At 38.4% G+C, this 22,042-nt stretch overlaps 3 gene segments (V, D, J or C); all 3 read right to left on the bottom strand.

The window, feature by feature from the left end:
• Positions 1-304: 304 nt before the first annotated feature.
• On the bottom strand, positions 305-984 carry LOC131837185 (T cell receptor alpha variable 22-like). The segment is given in 2 exon segments: positions 305-720; positions 906-984. Coding segments are annotated over 2 exon segments (468 nt in total).
• Positions 985-10,508: 9,524 nt separating this feature from the next.
• Positions 10,509-11,076, bottom strand: LOC131837184 (T cell receptor alpha variable 9-2-like). The segment is given in 2 exon segments: positions 10,509-10,843; positions 10,965-11,076. Coding segments are annotated over 2 exon segments (381 nt in total).
• Positions 11,077-20,553: 9,477 nt separating this feature from the next.
• On the bottom strand, positions 20,554-21,486 carry LOC131836311 (T cell receptor alpha variable 13-1-like). The segment is given in 2 exon segments: positions 20,554-21,215; positions 21,379-21,486. Coding segments are annotated over 2 exon segments (351 nt in total).
• Between the last annotated feature and the right edge of the window lie 556 nt (positions 21,487-22,042).

Raw genomic sequence — 22,042 nt, 5'->3', positions numbered from 1 at the left:
TTACCATTCTTTGAAAATAAAAAAAAATCTACGGTAACTAAAAAATTCACTCAGATCCCTCTGTTTGTTCAAGATCTTCTAATTTTTCAAGACGTTTCTATTTGACTAGTTACAAATAATTTATATGCTAGCTGCAGGGACATCTGTCTTCCCAGGGTACTGGAAATGGGCATCTCTGTCACTTGCTCCAACGGTCCCATGGTGGAGCTTTTTACCTGCAAAGGGCTTTTTGGGGGAAGAAACGGACAAGAAAAGTGAAAGGACAACTGGCGATGGGTCTAATTTTAGAAGGAAAAACATGCTGTCACATAAATCTGAAAGTCTGGAAATCTGCAAAGACTGCTGTGGTGCAAATGCCCGACCGACCGGGGGAAGGGTGGGGGCTGCAAGTGCAGTTGCAGTTTGGGCGCAGGCTGGAGATCACTGGGGAGCACTGTGCCTCCACCGCACACAGGTAGGTGGCTGAGTCTTCCAGTTGGGAGGCCCGGATGTGGAGGGTGCTGGACCGATCCCTAGGATTCACTGTGCAGTTTAACCTCCCACTCTGCTGCATCCCTGAAGCTATGTAAAACAGCCCCATGAGACCGTCGCCCCTGGGGTGCTGTCGGAACCACTGCACACTGCGCGCAGTTTCGGAAAAATTGCACTTGAGAGTAGAGCTGGCTCTCTCCTGGAGGATCAGGGCTGAAGGGCTCTGCTTCACCATCATCCCTCTCACCACTGTGTGGAAAGAGAAAAACAAACACAAGTGATGTCACCAGGAAATCACTGATGCAGTTTCGAAACTTGCAAAATATCCTAAGACACACCGCTGAGGTAGTAGGACCCTCTTGGAGTTCCCCTACCGTTGTGGGCTGTGGGCTGTGGACTCCACCCGAGTACCCATGAGGAACGCCCCCACTCACAGCAAACCTGGATGCACAGGAGCCCCAGTAGATCTCCCCCGTGTCTCCTCATGATTCCTTGTCTATGTGATAAAGTACTTCTGCCCACTGTGCAGAGTAATGAGTCTTGGATTCAGAGAAACTGTGTCTCACAGTCAATCCCTTTCAACAGAACCACTGAGCACCAATCACACCTCAGCCCTGTCATTCACAGAACTCCAGACTCCACCCACAGTGGCCCAGGACAGGGCACAGTCGTGTCTTCAAAACTGTGCTGGCCAACAGTGCAGGGAGGTAGGGGCAATACTTCTAATATAGGAGGATAAATGTTTTTTTTTTTTTTTTAACACTTTATTTAAGGGATTTGTGAGTTAGTGTGTGAGGAAAAGTGAATGATATTTCTAAAAGATTCAAGGCCTAATGGGGATTCCACAAAACCTTGAAGAATCACAGTGAAAGTGTCTCCATTCCCCAATTTGCATAGTTTGTGAGACTACGTGAGAATTCCACTATACGAAAATACTGGTAAAGGAAAGAGATCTGACATCATGCATTATATATTGCTGAAGTAACCATAATTTCTGAAATCAAGACAGTTCTAGAAACGAAGACAGACAGTCACAATCTGTATTGATTATTATTGCAATCAGAATTTGGCTGATGAAAAATAAGAGGTCTGCACAATGTCCTAACTTTTATATCTTCATCTCTCCTGTTGCAGTTCATGGACCTGCTCATCCACACAGCTGAGTCTGACTGGGCCACTCATTGCTGTTCAAAGTCAATGTTGTCCTCTCCCTTTCCTTCTCTTTGTGTTCCTTATTGTTTCCTCTCTTCTTTTCTTCATTCTTTCTCCCTCCACTCTCAGCAGAGATATATAAAAAGGTGAGATATCTGGGGTTTTGAAATAATTTCAAGACCAGTAAGTTTGGGGCATTTTATTCATATTAAGTAACAAGAGGTATTTTCTGTTGAGTTTCCATGCTCACAATGCCCAGAAATATTCCTTTCCTGGTACCTGTGAAGAATTATCTGTTTTAGTGGAGTTTAGAGACATGGCCTCAGATGTCTGAAATGGCAGAACCTAAAACCTGAGATGAACTTTACACAAACGCCATTCCCCTTCTCCCCAACCTTTGCTATCTATAATTGGACTGGCTCACATGATTTCTGTTCTTTCTTTTAACTGTTCAACCATGGACCATCAGAAAAATCTTTATTTCTGGTAAAGCCTAGAGTGCCCCCTAGAGTAATGAAGCTGTCAGCAAAGACACCTCAGATGAAGCAGCTCTGCAGACAAAACCTCCAACCCCATTCATTCCCCGGTTCCTGATGAAGGAAATGCCCATGGTCAGAAAATAAAATTACTGCTTAGATTGGTGAGGATTAAAAGTGAACCAAATCCTATTTTTAAACGGGAATTTCATGGAAATAGATATAAAAGATGAATTTGCTAAGTCTCATCTTGTGCTACTTATTTGATTTCATTACTTTAGTTCAAAAGAAATCCAATACTTATTGAGCCTTTAGTTTCAATGGAGTAATTTACTAGAGCTAAGAATATATAAATGAGTAATGCAATATTATTCATCAGTGTAAAAGAATGAAATCTTGCCAGGTGCAACAACATGGGTGGAGTTGGAGAGTATAATATTAAGGGAAATAAGTCAGTCAGAGAAAGACAAATACCATATGATTTTACTCATGTGGAAATTAAGAAACAAGCCAAATAAGGAAAAGGAAAAAAAAGTAAGACAGAGAGAGATAAATCAAGAAAGACTCATCATTAAACTGAGCAAACTGATGGTTACCAGAGGGAGAGACTGGAGATTGGTTAAATAGGTGAGAAGATGAAGCAGTGCCCTTGTCCCAATGAGCAAGCATCAGGTGTTCTGTGGAAGTGTTGAATCACTATATCATACAACTGAAACTAATACAACATTTTATGTTAAGTAACTGGAATTTAAATAAAATCTGTGAGTGAGTGAATGAATGAATGAAATTTTTAAAAAGTTCATACATAAAAGTGGGTAATATACTAGTTTACAGTCTACAGGGGAAAGAAAAAGGTACTTAGCTATAATAGAATCAATCATTCCTCCCTAAGAGGAATGAATAGGAAAAACTATCTGATCCCAGAGGAGGTAGAAATGCGTGTACTTTGGGTCAGTGTGCAAAATCTGATGAAGAATGTGATCATTTTCTCCCTTCCCCTTTTTGGTGAAAGAATAGAAGAGAACACAGATAAACCTGTATGATGGCTTTTATGTTTGAAACAATTGGAACACCGCACACTGTTGGTGGGAATGCAAAATGGTGTAACCATGGAAAACAGTACAGATGTTCTTTGAAAAATTAAAAATAGAACTACAACGTGATCCAGAAATCCTTCTTCTGAGTATTTATCAAAAAGAATTTAGGGTTGCCTGAATGACTCAGTTGATTAAACATCTCACTCTTGATGTGGAATTAGGTCATGATCTCAGTGTCCTAAGGTGGAGCCCCATGGTGTGTTCTGTGCTGAGCGTGGAGCCTGCTTAAAATTCTCTTTCTTCCTCCTACCCTCCCCACCCCCAACTCTCTCTCTCTCTCAAAAAAAAAAAAAAAAAAAAAAAAAAAAGAGGGACACTTAGGTGGCTCAGGCACTTAAGTGTTTGCCTTTGGCTAGGGTCATGATCTCAGCATCCTCGGATTGATTCCTACATTGGGCTCCCTATTCAGCAGGGAGTCTGCTTCTCCCTCTCTCTCTGCTGCTCCTTCTTTGTGCTTATTCTTTCTCTGTGTATGTGTCAAATAAAATCTTTTTAAAAAATTGAAATCAGGATTTTGGAAAGATATTAAGCACTCCTATGTTCTTTACAGCACTGTTCACAATAGTCAATTAGGGAAGCAACTTGAATGTCCAAAAACTGATTCATGGATAAAGAAAGTGTGCTCAACACATAAGTGGAGTACTATTCAGCCTTAAAGAGAACCAAAAAAAAAAAAAAAAAAAAAAAGGAAATCCTGAAATATGCAAACATGTGGATGAATCTTGAGGCCATTATGCTAACTGAAATAAACCAGTCACAGTAAGACAAATAATGCATGATTCTACTTAAATGTGGTATCTATGATAGTCAAACTCAAATAATCAAAGAGTGAATCAAAGAAGAGTTTGCCATGGGCTCTGGGGACAGGATAATGGGGAGTTACTGATGCATGAGCAAGATGAAAGAATAGAGAGTTGCTCTACAACATTGTACCCATTCCAACAATCATGTACAGTACACTTAAAAATTCCAGAGGTTCTGTGTCATGGTAAGTGTTCTTTATATTTTACAGATTGAATTTAAAAAAATAAGACCCTACAGGTCTCACCTGTTACAATGGCCAAAATCTAAAACATTAATACCACCAAATGTTAGTGTCAAAAACTTAGGAATAGCCCAGGTCAATACAGTGAACTTCACCAAAGTGGTAATTAATAAAAGTGTCATGTGCACACACCAAATAGTTCATGAACTGGGAGCAATCAAAATAGAGTATGGAGGAGGGACAAGATTGCGGGGAAGTAGGAGGAGGCGCTGTTTGAACCTGTACCCGAAAGTGAGCTGATTACCTACCAAAGAACTCTGATCACCCATGAAATCAGACTGAGATTAGAATTATACACTTCTGGATCTCTACTGGGGCAGAAGAGCGGCACTCTCCGCATGCCCTGTGGCCACAGCCTGAGGCGCGCCTTACACCCCTCCTCCCCCTTGAGAGAGGTGCGTGCAGGCATCAGCCAGCACTCTCTTGGACCCCAGAGAGTCTGAGCACTCCCAGCCTGGGCCAGCAGGAAAATCTCAGGGCGCTATCCCTACTTGGGACTTCTCTGGCGGTCTGGAGCTACCCAGACAGCCACAGCTAATGGCTATCGTCATTTTGGGTACAAGCGGGAGTTCCTGTGCACCCAGAGACCGTACTGAGAACATGCTTTGCCACCGGCCCAGGGCGAATTTATGTGCTCTGGAGCACCCAGAGGGGAACAGACTGAGGCTTCTCGCTGAGAGGGAGGTCTGGATGAAGTTTACTTCCCACTAAACCTCCAAAAACCATCAAAAGCTGCCAAGGGGAGAGAGAACAAATGAACAAACAAACAAAAAAAACCTCCAGAGCACAAAAGCCTGAAAAACCGGTTTCCTCAGAGCCCACCCCCTTGATGGGAGGCAGGAGGACTTAACTCTAGGGACATTGCCTGAAAATCCATGCAGCAGGTCCCTCTCCAGAAAACCAACCAAAAAAAAAAAAAAAAAAAAAGAGGACAACCACCACTACTTCATAGATACAACTTTCATTTTTAATTCGTTCCCACAATTCTGGTTTATTTTTTTTAATATATATAACTTTTTAACCTATTTACCATCACAGTGAGATGTCCAGTACATCAAATGCCATAATAACCCTTTAACGTGAACTTTTTGATACATATACCTGTGTTTCTCTTTTGCTTTTCTATTTTTTAATTTTTTTAGATTTTTAGTTTAGTTTAGTTTATCCTTTTTTTAAAAAATATTCATATAGAGTTAAGCTTCAAGGTAATCCCCTTCCCCAATCAATGCTATCCCTATAGATAAACCAGTTTTTAATCCCCCTTTATCTTAGGAAAGTTGAGTCCTTTAACAAAGATATCAAGCTATATCCAGGAAGAATCAAAATAACCTTTCTTGACCACTGAGAATTTAAAACCACTCTCCCATATTTTTCTTCCACCAATGTTTCTGTGTATTTGTTTTTGTCCTGGTAGTATATAAATCTTACACTTGAGGCTCTTTTTGATGAGGTTATTTTGTTTTGTTTGGTTTTTATATATATATTTTTTTTCTCTTGTCATCCACTTTTGGCAGTCTTTATGCTTCTCTGTTTTTGTTTGTATACTTCATAAATCTTACCTTGGGGCACATTTGGGCTTGGCCTTCTCTTTTATTTTATCTTTCTTCCCCCCCACCTCTTTTTCTTTTCTTTTTTCTTTCTTTTGGGTGGGAACTCTTGACTGCTCAGAAGCTTTCCAGAGTGAACCTTGACTGCACCAAGGTCAATACATTCAGCTACACATCCATTCAGCCATCTCTCACCAAAATGACTAGGAGGAGGAATGCCCAACAGAAGAAAAATTCAGAGGATGGGCTTTCTGCAACAGAGCTAATGAGTATGGACATAGACAATATGTCAGAAAGGGAATTCAGGCTAACAATTATCCAGGCAGTAGCTAGGTTGGAGAAAGCCATGGATGACAAAATGGAATTGATTAGGGCAGAAGTGAAAGCCACCAGTGATGATGTTCACAATGTTCTCAATGAGTTCCAATCTAATCTAAATTCTCTCAAAACTAGGGTAACTGGGACAGAAGATAGAATCAGTGATCTGGAGGACAAACAGAGAAAAAGGATCAGGAGGAAGCCTGGAACAAACAGCTTAGTAGCCATGAAAACAGAATTAGGGAAATAAATGACACCATGAAACGTTCCAATGTCAGAATTATTGGAATCCCTGAGTGGGGAGAAGAAAGAAAGAAGACTAGAAGATTTAGTTGAACCCAATTCTCCATGAAAAATTTCCCAGTCTTGTGAATGGAACCAGCGTTCATGTACTAGAAGCATAAAAGTCTCCCCCCAAGATCATAGAATCTAGAAAGACCTCAAAACACCTGATATAGAAAATGATGAATCATAATTGTAGACAAGTGCTCTTGAAAGTAGCTAGGACAAAGAAATTTCTTATGTTCAGAGGAAAGCCCATCAGAATAACATCATACCTGTCCACAGAAACCTGGGAAGCCAGAAAGGGCTAGCAAGAAGTATTCAAGGCACTAAATGAGAAGAAGATGCAGCCAAGAATACCTTCTCCAGCAAGACATGTTCAAAATGGATGGAGATATAAAGAACTTCTAAGACTGGCAAGGTTTAAAAGAGTATTTGACCACCAAGCCAATGCTGCAGGAAATATTAAGAGGAGTTCTATAAAAGAGGAAAAATCCTAAGAATATCATTGAACAGAAATATAGGGAGACAATCTATAGATATGAAGACTTCACAGGTAACATGATGTCAATAAAAACGTATCTCTCAATAATGACTCTCAATGTGAATGGCCTAAATGTGCCCGTAAAATGATACAGGGTTGCAGATTGGATAAAATGACAAGACCCATCCATATGTTGTCTACAAGAGACCCATTTCAAACCTAAGGATACACCCAGACTGAAAGTGGAGGGATGGAGAAGCATCTTTCATGCCAATGAGGCTCAAAAGAAGGCTAGGGTAGTGATTCTCATATCAGATAAATTAGATTTTAAACTAAAGACTGTAGTCAGAGATATAGAAGGACACTACATAATTCTTAAAGGGACTATCCACCAAGAAGATCTAACAATTGTAAATATTTATGCCTCCAATATGGGAGCAGCCAATTACATAAGAGAACTGTTAATCAAGATGAAGTGTCATATTGATATGAATACATTAATAGTAGGAGATCTTAACACGCTACTCTCAGTAATAGATCATACAAGCAGAAAATCAATAAAGAAACAAGAGCATTGAGTGGCACATTGGACCAGACAGACCTCATAGATATATACGGAACATTCCAACCTAAAACAACAGAATACTCATTCTTCTCAAGTGCACAAGGAACCTTCTCCAGAATACATCACATACTGGGTCACAAATCAGGGCTTAACTGATACCAAAAGATTGAGATTATTCCCTGCATATTCTCAGATCACAATGCTTTGAAACTGGAGCTCAACCACAAGGAAAAGTTTGGAATGAACTTAAACACCTGGAAGCTAAAGACCACCTTGCTTAAGAATGCTTGGATCAACCAGGAGATCAAGGAAGAACTTACATGGTTCACGGAAACAAATGAGAATGAAGACACTTCAGTCCAAAACCTATGGGATACAACAAAGTTGGTCCTAAGGGGGAAATAAATAGCCATCAAGCCTCCCTCAAAAAAAAAAGGAAAACCCCAGAATACACCAGCTGTCTCTACACCTTAAAGAGCTGAAGAATCAACAACAAATTAAGCCAACTCCACACACAAGAAGGGAAATGATCAATATTAGAGCAGAGATCAATGAGATAGAAACTAGGGATACAGTAGAACACAACAATGAAACTAGAAGCTGGTTTTTTGAAAGAATCTATAAGATTGATAAACCATTGGCCACACTAATCCAAAAGAAAGGAAAGACGGCCCAAATTAATAAAATTATGAATGAAAAGGGAGAGATCACAGCTAACACCCAGGAAATAGAAATAATCATCAGAAGTTATTATCAACAGTTATATGCCAATAAGTAAAGCAACCTAGATGAAATGGATGCATTCCTGGAAAACTATAAACTTCGAAAATTGAACCAGGAAGAAACTGACAATCTGAGTAGACTGATATCTAGTAACGAGATTGAAGCAGTGCTCAAAAACCTCCCAAAAAACAAGAGCCCAGGACTTGAAGGATTCCCTGGGGGAATTCTACCAAACTCTCAAAGAAGAAATAACACCTATTCTCCTGAAGCTGTTTCAAAAAATTGAAGCAGAAGGAAAACTTCCAGACTCTTTTTATGAAGCCAGCATTACCTTGATCCCCAAACTAGGCAAAGACTCCACCAAAAAGGAGAATTTCAGACTAATATCACTGATGAATATGGATGCTAAGATTCTCAACAAGATCCTAGCAAATGGGATCCAACAGCACATTAAAAAGATCATCCACCATGACCAGGTGGGATTCATCTCTCGGTTGCAAGAATGGTTCAACATTCACAAATCAATCAATGTGATAGAACAAATCAATAAGAGAAGAGAGAAGAACCACATGGTCCTCTCAATTGATGCAGAAAAAGCATTTGAAAAAATCCAGCATCTGTTCCTGATTAAAACACTTCAGAGTATAGGGATAGAGGGAACATTCCTGAACTTCATCAAATCTATCTATGAAAAACCCACAGCAAATATCATCCTCATTGGGAAAAAGCTCACAGCCTTCCTGTTGAGATCAGGAACAGGACAAGGATGCCCACTCTCACCACTCTTGTTCAACATAGTATTAGAAGTCCTAGCAACAGCAATCAGACAACAAAGAGAAATAAAACATATCCAAATTGGCAATGAAGAAGTCAAACTCTCTTCGCAGATGACATGATACTTTATATGGAAAACCCAAAAGGCTCCACCCCCAAACTACTAGAACTCATACAGCAATTCAGTAATGTGACAGGATACAAAGTCAATGTACAGAAATCAGTTGCTCTCTTATACACTAACAATGAAAACACAGAAAGGAAAATTAGAGAATTGATTCCATTTACTATAGCAACAAAAACCACAAGATATCTGAGAATAAACCTAATGAAAGAGGTAAAGGATCTCTACTCGAGGAACTACAGAACACTCAACACCCACCATGGGTCTCAAATTTACAACCATGAGATCTGGGGTCACAGTTCTACTGAAAGAGCCAGACAGCCCTCCCAATTTACCATGTTTATCCAAATATCTGAGGACAACTCTTATTATATACCCTTTTGAATTGTTTATATTTTCACATGCATTTATATTTATACAGGTTTGAAAATAAAATTTATGTTTAAAACCAATTTACAAAAAATTACATTATACCAAGAATATATAACTAGTACAATAGGAAGTATTTTAATATTCTGATCATAGCTCATTCATAAAATCTGCAGATAAGGAGATGATAATTTAAAAATGTTGCCACAATACTGGCAAAGTAGGTTAGTGTGACATAGACATTGCTTTTCTATTATACTTTACACAACTGTACTGACTCCCGTACGTTCTCCCATCCATGATTTGTGGTCCTCTGTGAGAGGTTGCAAAACAGGAGTTAGAGAAATCAACAGGATTTCCCTCCCCATGTCACCTAACTATCAATATTGTTAGGAAACATCAGTGAAAGAGCATTTTCTCTCACCATAATTTCTGGGCACTGAGAACAATCACACTTGAGTTCTTGCTATCAGAAAGCCAACTGATTTGTTTAACTGGTCAGGACATGAGCCATAATTTCCCCTCTGTTTCTGCTCCCAAGCCTACATGTTGAATATCAGCCCAAGTCTGCCACCTTATTCACTAGAAAAGAAAGGGCAGAGGTTCCTGGTCTCTCTCTTCCTTGCTCAGGTACATGTGTTTCTCCTCCTTTCTTCCCTTCCCTTCTTTCTCTACTAAAACCTGGTTTGGAGTTGAAGCTCTCCCATCACCTCTCCTGCCATACTCTGTCAGGAAGACTGGGCAGAGAGAGGCCATCTTCTCATGCACACTGTGTCTCTGAAAGTGTCATAGACACAACAACACCCACCAGGGTGCCCTGAACAACTCGTGGGGCTGGAAGTTCACTGCAAGGATGAGCAAGAGACCACTTTATTGTTTTGTGGTTTTACCATGAAATTACTTATTTTCTGGCTGAAGCACTCTTGGCATCAAACTGTTCTCAGTGTCAGTTACTTCTGGTTCCTATGCTCTAGTCATTTGTATGATTTTTGTATAAATCAGACACTGATGGACAAACAACAGACTTCTTGAACCAGAGTGGATCAGGCAGAGACACTCAGCATCCAGGCCCCTCTTCCGCTCAGAGTTTGTGCTCAGCTCCCCCTGCAGTCCCCGTCACTGTGTCAGTCATCGCACAGTAGTACACAGCTGAATCTGAGGCTTGCACTGAGCCTTTCTCCAAGTGGAAGGAGTTGGATTTGCTGTCGTAGGTGGCTTCAAATCCTTTGTTGCTTCCCTTCTCCTTGTCCCTCAAGGCTTTCAGGAGGAGCTCTATTCCTTCTCCTGGATACTGGACATACCAGAAAAGAGTGGGGTAACTTGTTGTTGTATAAGTACAGTTGATAGTCAGGGAAGCCTCTTCTGAGAGGGTCACTTGACTCTTCATCTGAGTCACTGAGTCTCCATGGGTTTGTCCTGAGGGAAAATAAAAGAGACATGTGTCACCTTACATATAAAGTTCTTCGAGAAATTACAGTTAAACAATTTGCTGACACAATGGAAGAAAGAATCCAAATTTAAGAGGCATTTTACTTACCAAGCATTAAGAGTACCACAGTCACAAAGCCTGGAGAACACTTCATCTCTGGAGTATCACTTAAATAATGTTCTTCATCCCTACCATGAAGAAAGGTTGGAGTGACAGAGAAATGATCAGTGGAAGCCTACATTTCACACAGGAAATGTGATTGTGGTAGGAAGCTGCACCCCCTGGTGGACTGAAATGCATGCATGTTGGTCAGAATCTGCCCCAAGTCAGCCATCTGTTTCATCCCTGACTTCATGAGGCACATGTCAGGCTGCAGGTGGCCCTTGGAAGTCTGAACAACAGCAATCCTGACCTCTCGGGTCTATTTTGTTTTTAATACTCTACCTGATATGGAAGTTCTTTAACACACATCCCAGGGAATTTCTGTAGCTGAGAAGATACCCATTGTCTTGAGCATTTTAGAACAGCTTTTGTTTTTTTTAATATTTTTATATATCCGTTCAGAGCCAGCCAATAATGCAATAGAATGTCATAAAAGGGTTTTAACTTGAAATCTCAGGAAGTAATAAGAATTCACATCCTTATTGTTCACTTTTCAGATCTCCACCCCACATGTGGAACAAGGACTGTCATTCATAACATGCTCACTGATATCTGCTAAATTAAACAAAAATAATAATTAAATAGCTTTTGATTGAGGAATCACTACTACTAGAATACAATATTCCCTCAGTCCTAAATTGTACCAGTTGTAAGGCATGCAATATTTTTAATTAAAGCTTGTTAGGAGGAAAAACTCACATTACCTTGTCAATATTCAAATATCCCTGCAAAATCATTTCAAAAATGAAAAATATTAACCTTAGCCAGAAAAAAAATCATAATCACAGTTATCTAATTCCTATAGAAATTATCTGAGATCAATACCTTATTCCACAATTTCAATGATTCTAATATAACTAGTACATGTGAATCAGGCAACAAGTATCAATCATATATTTGGTGGATATCTAGCCTCAAGGATGCTTTTCACTGTTGCTGTGTGTATCATTATGTTGCCATATGTTAATCAAATAATTTTCCTCCACAGGGCAGGGAACCTTGAACATGTGGATTTGCACCAAATGCCTGGAGCATGATTTAGGATTGCGTTCTCCCCATCTTTTCAAATTGTTAAAGACATAACAGCTTATATCCACACAGTAGCTGATAGTAAAACCAATGTACCAGTGATTTAAAATTACACATATTATGGGGCACCTGGATGGCTCAGTTGGCTAAAGCCTCTGCCTTCGGCTCAGGTCATGATCCCAAAGTTCTGGGATGGAGCCCTGCGTCAGGCTCTCTGCTCAGCGGGGAGCCTACATCCTCCTCTCTCTCTCTCTCTCTGCCTGCCTCTCTGCCTACTTGTGATCTCTGTCTGTCAAATAAATAAATAAAATTTAAAAAAAATAAAAATAAATTGCACATATTATGATCCCACCAATAACTCCAAGACTCATATTTTGCAGGATTGGGACCCAAAAGTTTATAATTTTTTAAACTTTTTAAAAACTCCCCACCATGGTTTTGTCATACCCAGTCCCAAAGCAGTTAGTGAGATTTCATTTGTGATAACTGCCCTCCAACAAAGATGGTCATCAAATATCAGGGAAGAAGGTCTGGAGTCTGCATGGGAAAACATCCCTGTGACTAAACAAATTTTTAAAAGCTGGTCTTTTTCTACAATACACCAAAGACAAAAACAAGCACTTCCTTAGCTCCCATTTTATGATCATTTATTTTTTAAAACAAAACAAAGTAAAATCACTTCTAAGGATAATCAGAATTAAAGTTCTGGAGAGGGAAACATCTTCAGTAAAGCACTATGAACATTTATCTCCAGACACATAGAGGAAGTTTAGCACAGGCTGTTTCCTGCAGGTGGAAACACGCCTCCTTCCCACAATATCCACAAAACTGCCTCTATCCCCTGTTTTAGATCATAGAGGAGGCACATTTCCACAGGGCCTCTTCCTACCTAGCCATATGGAAGCCATGACCACCTTCAGAAGTCTGGAGAGCAATATGTTCAAGTTCTCCAATGAGATGGAAAATGTCTTCTTCTTCTTCAATATAAGGGCTTGGCATTGTGAGGGGAGCCTGACAGGGGAGGGAAGGATTGCTGGGTATCTGCTGCTGTGGCCCCAGAATAGGAAACAGGAGTTTCCTGGTGTAGCAAGTGTGTGGGTCATGTCATAATTCTCATGTCCCATTGAGAGTCTCACTACCCTACATCCTTTTGCATTCAATAACCCTTAACTTGGAAACAATTATATCTGAAAATGAATGAGTAAAATTTTATATTGAAATGAGGATTGATGGTTTAACTATGCTATGTTCAATCATTGCATCTGTGATGAATATGGGTGGGTGGCCCTTAATTAAAAATACTCCATGTGTGGCGCTGGGTGACTCGGTGGGTTAAAGCCTCTTCCTTTGATTCAGTTCATGATCCCAGGGTCCTGGTATCGAGCCTAACATCAGGCTCTCTGCTCTGCAGGGAGCCTTCTCCCTACCACCACCTACTTCTTCCTACTTGTGATGTCTGTCAAATATGTAAATAAAATCTTCAAAAAAAAATACTCCATGTAGTTGATTATGAAAACAACATATGATTGAGAGTCATGTTTCCTCACATTACATATGCTGCTCTCTCACCTAAGGTAGAAATAAATCACACTGTGAGAAGAAGGCAAAGTGTTTAGACATTCATTGTAACTCGTTCAAGGTACCTGTTGTTATGCCAGTGTTTCTCCTCACTACTCATATCTGTTCAGATGCCTATGTTGAGGCCAAAAGTAGAAGAATCTAATCATTCTTTGCTGAAGAGTTCAGGTTGCAGCCTTCAGACAATAGACCTGTCATTGAGGTCTTCTCCTTATTGTTCAGTTTCCACAGCTCAGCTCTGTTCAGAAAGGCCAGAATAGACACCAGAGTTTGGTCATTAGGTTATCAATCCTTTGAATTTATGTTTTTCCCTTACCTCAGCTGAACACAGTAAGCTTCCATGTTCGTATTTTCAGTTCTAAAGGGAATATACTCTAGGTTACCCCATACTCCTCCACAGAATTGTTGATCATATAATAATTGATTGTAATAGAACTTTCTCTGTGTACATATGTTAAAAGTAAGGCTGTGCCCTAATGATATTCCTCCACATCATAGCAAACAGCAAATATCCATTGCCTATCATTGTCTGTCTCTTGATTATAGTAGCCAAGGCTTAACATCTTTGCCTCAACACCACTGTAGCCCCAGCTAAATTGGTTGAAGCATCGTCAGAACTTGTGTTGTATATGTCTGCATGAAGTACGAAGGAACCACGTACAGGGAAAACTGGTCTCCTCTCTAAGGGGTAAACTATAACTATCTAAAAACGCCCAACTAGCTGAGTAAATGGGAAATACTAATCTCTCCTTCTATCATTCAACTTTAATATATTTCTCAATGAAAGGAATCTCACAATTGTGCTTCTGTCATTCACGAAGTGCCCATGTGCTGGACAGATCTTTTGGATACTCTGGCATCAAATTCTGAATTAACAGATTTTTAAAAAATAATTTTATGTTAAACATTGAAGAAGACAATACCAGCCTGGTCATGAAATTAGTACTCTAGACTGCTTTATAAAACCCAGTCTCTTAGCAGAAGCAACATTAATTCTAGTAGCTGAACTAGCGGATATCTCTCAGGTGCACCATTTTTAAAAAATTATGTAGTCAGTGACAGTCAATATGTTTTCAATGTAGGACAAAGCTTCCAAATACTATAAAGATAATAAAGCTTCTTAACTTTCTAGTGTTCCTTAACCCTCTAATGCAGAAAATACATGATTTTTTTTTTAATGTCTTCATGGTACTCAAAAAAATTTTTGCAGTAAAGACAAAATCTCACAATACAAAGGACCCTGTAAAGCAAGGAAACATGAGGTTATTGTACAAGCATACTTTTCAGATCAAGGTTCTCATGAAAGAGCCTCTTACAGAACATAAAGACAAGTCCATGGAAAAGTTTAACAATTGTATCTTAGATGTAGAATATTTGGCCCAAATTTTGTAAAGAATCACGAAAAATGACTGATATCCATGAGAACAAGATATATCAAAGTCAGGATAGCATCCTGATAGAGGCAAATGATTGCCAGTGAACACTTACTAAAATCTGCCAAAGACATCGCAGTAGGATCATACTGGGTGCAACTTTAAATGAACACCGGTGGGGAAACATTTCTAGGATAGCAGATGATGGGGCTCTTCATACCTCTCTTGGAACTGACAAAATCCCACAAAATCTGGAAACGTGGAATATGGTCTGGAAATCTGTCCCAAGGAGGTATTTGAGTATCTCTAAAAGGATCTTAAACAATTTCATTCCCTTCATCATCTACGTGTATGTACTAATAATAGTATTTTATTTACTGCATGGATTGAAGCTCTCTCCCATCAGAAAATAACACCAATCACAAAAGTTAAAAATCAACTGGATTTTGGGGTACCTGGTTGGCTCAGTCAGTTAAGTGTCTACCTTTGGCTTAGGTCATGATCTCAAGGTCCTAGAATTGAACCCTTCATTGGGCTTTCTGCTCAGTGGGGAACCTGCTTCTCCTTTTCCCTCTGCTGCTTCCCATGCTTGTGCTCTCTCTCACTCTCTCTCTTGTTCTCTCTTTCTCCTCTCTGTCAAATAAAAAATAAAATCTTTGAAAAATTAATCAACAATTTTGTGTTTACCAGCAGTGCCATTTCAATTAATCTCTTATAGTGGGAAAAAAACTTCTCTGGAACAGTTTGGTAAGGTTAGCCCTCACATAAAAATTTCACTTTTCCTATCACCTTTGTCCCCAATCCTCTCTTATAATGGAAACAAAAAATAGAATATGAAAACTGAAATGAGTTACTGTAGAAGATACCCTTGGACTACTGTGGCCTAGTAATGTTAGTTGTAGTGCATCCTTTTTTCATAAAGTCCTGTGCTGTCTTACCATAAACTGTTCCCTGTAGCCCACATAACCCAGCCCTTCAAAAACTGAAGGCACAGATTACTCTCCTGGCCTTTCATTTAATCAGCTCTAAACAAAATCTCAGAGAAATACTGAGACTGAGACATGTGAAATAACCTTATTAGGCACTTTTTATTACCAGTTCAGCAGATAAACTACCAGAAATGGAACCTTGGTTACGTGTGTACCAACTAGTATGGCATCCCGCAGCCTTCATTGACAGGAATGGGAAATGTTGCTCATAATAGAGCAAGCTTTGCTCGCTTTCTTTCTTTCTTTCCTTCTTTTTCTTTCTTTCTTTTATTTTCTTTTTCTTTTTTTAGTAGGTTTCATGCCCAGTGTAGAACCCCACACAAGGTTTGAACTCACCAACCTGAGATCAAGACCTAAGCTGAGATCAAGAGTCAGAGGCCTAACCGACAGCCGCCAAGGTGCCCCTCACATTAGAGATCTTAAACTGAGGTTCTCAAGAGAATCAGCAGAAGCAGGCAGTTCATGAAAGTGAGTGCTGACCCAAGAAATGTCAAACAAACATCTACAGCATGAAGCAGATAGCTCCATCCAAGGCCATTAGAAGAGATATCAGATATTTGGCAACACTGATTATCATACTCTTCTGTAGATTCTTTTGTTTCTTTGTCCTTTTAGGAATATATTCCCATTTTAATAATACTTACATATTTCTGAATTACCTGATTTTGTTCTTTTACTAATAAAATAACTTGAGTATAGCCTCTATTCGAGACAATACCCATCCTAATGCTGTAGTTCATCTTTACTAAGCCATTGGTAGTGCAACAAAAGTAAAATTATTGTACATGTTATTTTGTGCCAACGCCTGGAAAAGCCAAATAATAACCAGACCCAAATTAGAATGACTGAAGGAAATTTTGATCAATAAAATTTGTCTTAAAATGTTAGAAAATTTTAGAATAGAGTTGGTATAATGAGACTTATATGAAGAACATGTCTCAACCTGAATATATGACATCTCATATGGTGCATTGGTTCAACACTCCACTGAACCATTCTGTTATCGATTGCTACAGTGTTTCTTTTCTAGAACTATAAATTAAATATTTAAACCCAATGCAAACACTTGAAATGATAGCTTATTTCTATGAGATAACATAAAGTTTCAAAAAATCAAGACTAGGAAACACTGAGAGTGGCAGCAGGGGTGGAGATCATACCTGTGCCCAAGGCATGTGCTTCCTATCCCTAAGATACAGAGTGATTAGGTATTGTGCTCCATTCATAGGACATGTTTAAAGGAGAAAAATATAAAAGAACAAGCAAGATGTATAAAAAGTTATGGATGGGAGAGAGTATGATTACAAAGTTATGGAACAGGGGATTTGTGTGGAGCAATGAAGTTGTTCTCTATCATGATTGTATCATGGCTATTTGAATCTATACTAGATATTAAAATTCAATATTCACAGATATAATTGTACATGAAAATAGTCCATTTTTCTATATCGTTTCTTTAATAAAAACTTCAAACACTGAGAAAAGAAAACAACTAATGTGGGTTCTATTTTCATGACTCAACACTGCCATATATATATATATATATATATATATATATATATATATATATGTTATTTTCTCATTTGGAAAAGAAAATATCAGCCATGCTAACTGTGATAGGCAAAATGGTAAGAACAACAACAAAAGTCAGGTGAAAAATGAAGGAAAACAAAACAAAAATAATTAAAAATATGATTAAGTTAAGGATCCTCAGATGGTTAGATAATATGGGTTCAAACTCAATCACATGTATACTTAAGAAAGAAGCCGAGGGAGGCTTGATGACAGGAGAAAAGAGAAATCAGTGAAACCATGGAAGCAGAGATTAGGTGGTGTGATCACAAGCCAAAAAAGGCCAGCAACAACCAGAGCCAAAGAGGCAAGGAAAAGTTTCTTCCCAGAGCCTCTGGAGTGGATATAGATCTGTTGACATCATGATATCAGCCCTATGAAAATAATTTCAACTACTGGCCTTCAGAACAATGGTAGAAAGAATTTCTGTCGCTTTAAGCCAACAGGCCTGTGATAAATTGCCCAGAGACAGTAGGAAACAAATCTGCTAGCCATGATAAAAATCTTAAAGCCTGAATGTGTCTGTATCTAAGCTATGTATTGACTCTGCACACTCTGACTAAGCATTGTCTTTTCTTCTGTTGAATACATTCTCACCTAAGTATGATAAAGCAGTTAAGTTAACAATAGCTGTACCCAATTTCTCAACCAAGTTGGTTTAAGAAGAAATAAAACAGTAGAATATAAGCCGTGCCTCCTTCCAACTCCTTTATCAAGCTTGGAGGAAATGGACCTATCAACAGTCACCTTCTACTAGACAGGAGCTAGTGGTGTAATCAAATAATCAAAGCTGATTGAGGTGTTGGGCTACAGCACTGACCTTTCCTATTCAGATATTTTAAAAAATTTTATTTATATATTTGACAGAGAAAGAAATATAACAAGAGAGAGAATACAAGCAGGGTAGTGGGAGAGGGAGAAGCAGGTACCCTGCTGAGTGTGGAACCTGATGTGGGGCTGGGAGGGGTTATGGGGGGGGAGGAGTGTTGGGGTGTGTTGGGAGGGCTCCATGCTTGGCTTGATCCCAGGATTATGGGATCACTGAGGTGAAGGCAGATGCTTAACAACTGAGCTACCAAGGTGCCCCTCTTATTCAGATAGTTTATACTGCATTAAACCTAATGACTTTCTCTAGAAGAACAAACCAGGTAGCTCATAACTGTCAACCATAACTCAGCTAAGAGAGATCGTTCTCATCATACCAAATCACCAGTTATATCCATCCATAGGAAGAATACAAGATATCTAGAAAATAGCCTACTCCTGAGCAGGGGTGGGAGAATTAGGGAATCAATTATTTATGCAAATTCTTTCCTGACATTAATTTAATCTTCAGCACTAAAAAATTACTTTTTAAAAATTGCAGAAGATTTTATTAATCACAAGTTAACTTATAAATTCATATATTTAATGTATAAATTTAATTTAATCTCAAAGCCTAAATAAAAATTTTAAATATATACCAGAATTCACCTTTTCCTTCTTTCTTTAATAAATATCTACTGATGAAAAATTATATTAAAAAGTTTGTGCTAATCACTACTGCTATTCAACATAGTGCTAGAAGTCCCAGACTCAGCAATCAGACAACAAAAAGAAATTAAAGGCATCCAAGTAGGCAAAGAAGAAGTCAAACTATCACTCTACAGATGATATGATACTATATATGGGAAAGCCAAAAGATTCCATTCCAAATCTGATAGAACTTGTACAGGAATTCAGTAAAGTGTCAGGATATAAAATCAATGCACAGAAATTAGTTACCTTTTTATACACCAACAACAAGACAGAAGATAGAGAAATGAAGGAGTCAATCCCATTTACAATGGCACCCAAAACCATAAGATACCTAGGAATAAACCTAACCAAAGAGGCACAGAATCTGTACTCAGAAAACTATAAAGTACTCATGAAAGAAGTTAGAGAAAACACAAAGTAATGGAAAAGTGTTTAATGCTCATGGATTGGAAGAAAAAATATTATGAAAATGTCTATGTTACCTAAAGCAATCTACAGGTTTAATGCAATCCCTATTAAAATCCCAACAATTTTTTTAATTTTTAAAGGGATGGAACAAATAATCCTAAAATTTATATGGAAACAGAAAAGACCCCAAATGACCAGAAGAATGTTGAAAAAGAAAGCCAAAGTTGTTGGCATCACAATTCCAGACATCAAGCTCTATTTCAAAGCTGTCATCATCAAGACAGTATGGTACTGGCACAAAGACAGACACATAACTCAATGGAACAGAATAGAAAATAGAAAGCCAAAAAAAGACCCTCAACTCTATTATCAACTAATTTTCAACAAAGCAGAAAAGAATATGCAATGGAAAAAAGACAGTCACTTGAACAAATGATAATAAGAAAAAAAGTTTGTACTATATAAGGTACAACTTTTACTTCTAAATTTTGAGTATAAATGTGAACACATACTAACAAAATTTGAAGAGTCTAATCCTCTTTTGAAGAGGATCCTATTCTTAAAGAAATCACTTCTTTTAATTTCCTTCAAAAATATAAACAATATGTACAATCACTGGGCTCTAAAGAAAATTCCAACTCACATTTTCTCAATAAGAAAATAATCAGAACGCATACAAAAGGCTCTCAAATTTTACCAGAAATATAGAAAAAGAAGAAGAAAATTTAAAACAGAATTGTGATTTCTGAAAATCTCTCACAGAGCTATTAAAAAGCAGGTGTTGGAGGAGGAGACTTAAAATTGAGAATACTCAATTCATTGAGTATAACATTAATGTAATATATATAACATTAAGTTATATGATATAACATCAATTTATAACTTAATTATATGATATAACATTAAGTAAAAAAAAATCAGAATCCTACTTACATTAGATTTAAGAAGAGAGCAAACCAAACATTAGTAATAAATTATCTGGGTACAGAATTATCAATTTCACTATTTATATTTTAAATATTTTCTGTATTTAGCATGTTGTGTTTTATAACAAGGGAAAAGTGACATTTGTAACATTTGAAAGACAAGAATTAAAACTTTATCCATAATAGGATGTGCTAATGTATTAAAATTTATTTGTATGACAGGGTTCTGAATAGCAAATGTAAAATCATCTTTAAAACCCAAACCTCACAATAAAACATTACTAACTGCCTTCAAGAATCCATTCAGCAACATTCATCTAACAAAATGCTCTAACTCTGTCCAGTTCATCATGAGCTTACTCTTTCTCTTATAACCTATTTATGTCTAATATGTTAGCTTCCACTTGTGGATAACAAGAGCACAAAAGCTATCTTTGGAGGTCTATGTCAAAGGACAGGGCTGCCCCAATCCCACGTTTGAGAGCAGGCAGCAGGTGCCTGGAAATCAATGTGTGCTTGCTGCGCAGAAGTACACTGCTGAGTCTTCAGGCTGGGTGTCTCTGATGTGCAGGGAGAAACGTTTGGCAGTCTTATTCAATAAAACAGTAAGTCTTTGTTCTTCTTTTGTGGCCATGCTTGAAAGAATGTATACAAGGAGCTGGGGGCCTTTTCCAGGTTCTTGCTTATACCAGGGGAAATAGTCTGAATAACTGTCTGAATAACTGCAGTTGATAACAGAGCTGCTTCCCTCCTGGACACTCAGGGTAGAAGGATGCTGCTCCACATTCTCTCCTTGGCTGAACCCTGTGCAGAAAGAAAAGGTTGGAGAAAGGAAGAGAGATTCCAGGTTATTGTGCTTCAGAATTCTCTTTTTCTACACTAAGTGGAGGAAACATTGAATAAAGCCAGTCTTGACTTCTGAAAAAGTCCATTGATATACTCTGTTTCTCAGAAAAGCTCAACTCACAGTTCAGCTGCAGCCAGGAGAACATGATTAAAGTTCCCATGGATGTCTTCATGGTTCCTCCCAGTTAAGCTCAGGTTCAGAACTGCAACCCCAGCCAGCTCAGCTCCTTTTCTTATCAGGCTGTCCCTTCTTTCCTCTAACAGAGTAACTTCCCACATTGTTACCAGCCAATAAGAAAAGACTCTGCTGCTGCCATAGTCTAGCCCATCAGATGCACTAAGATGAACCTCCATGTGTTCTCCATCAGCACAGGTGCACTGCCATCTTGTGGTCACATCTCTACTGAACTCACTGGGGAAATGCTCTTCTCTTAGCCTGCGCCTCTGAGGGACTCACAAGCATCAGGGCAGCAATCAGTAAACAAATTAATCAAATTTTAATCAGGAATCGATTGGATTTTTCAAATGTCTTTTCAGTATCTATTGAGATACCATCCCAAATTGTTTATCTGCTTCTTGTCAATCTCATTAATATTATTGATAAATTGTCACAACAAAATATAAAGAAGATATAATTTTCCCATTTTGCAAATAATGAAACATAGCTCCCAAGTATCAAGAAATTTGTTTCAGAGCTAATAGTTTAGAACACAGAGCAGGATGATATCAAAAGCTTGTTCTCAGTTTTTGCCATTACTAATTGAGAGAAAATGTTCATTCATTGC

Source organism: Mustela lutreola, chromosome 7 (genome assembly GCF_030435805.1).
Source record: "Mustela lutreola isolate mMusLut2 chromosome 7, mMusLut2.pri, whole genome shotgun sequence".
NCBI classification, from domain to species: Eukaryota; Metazoa; Chordata; class Mammalia; order Carnivora; family Mustelidae; genus Mustela; species Mustela lutreola.
The sequence above is the reverse complement of the archived record's forward strand: the minus strand, read 5'-3'. Positions and strand labels throughout refer to the sequence as shown.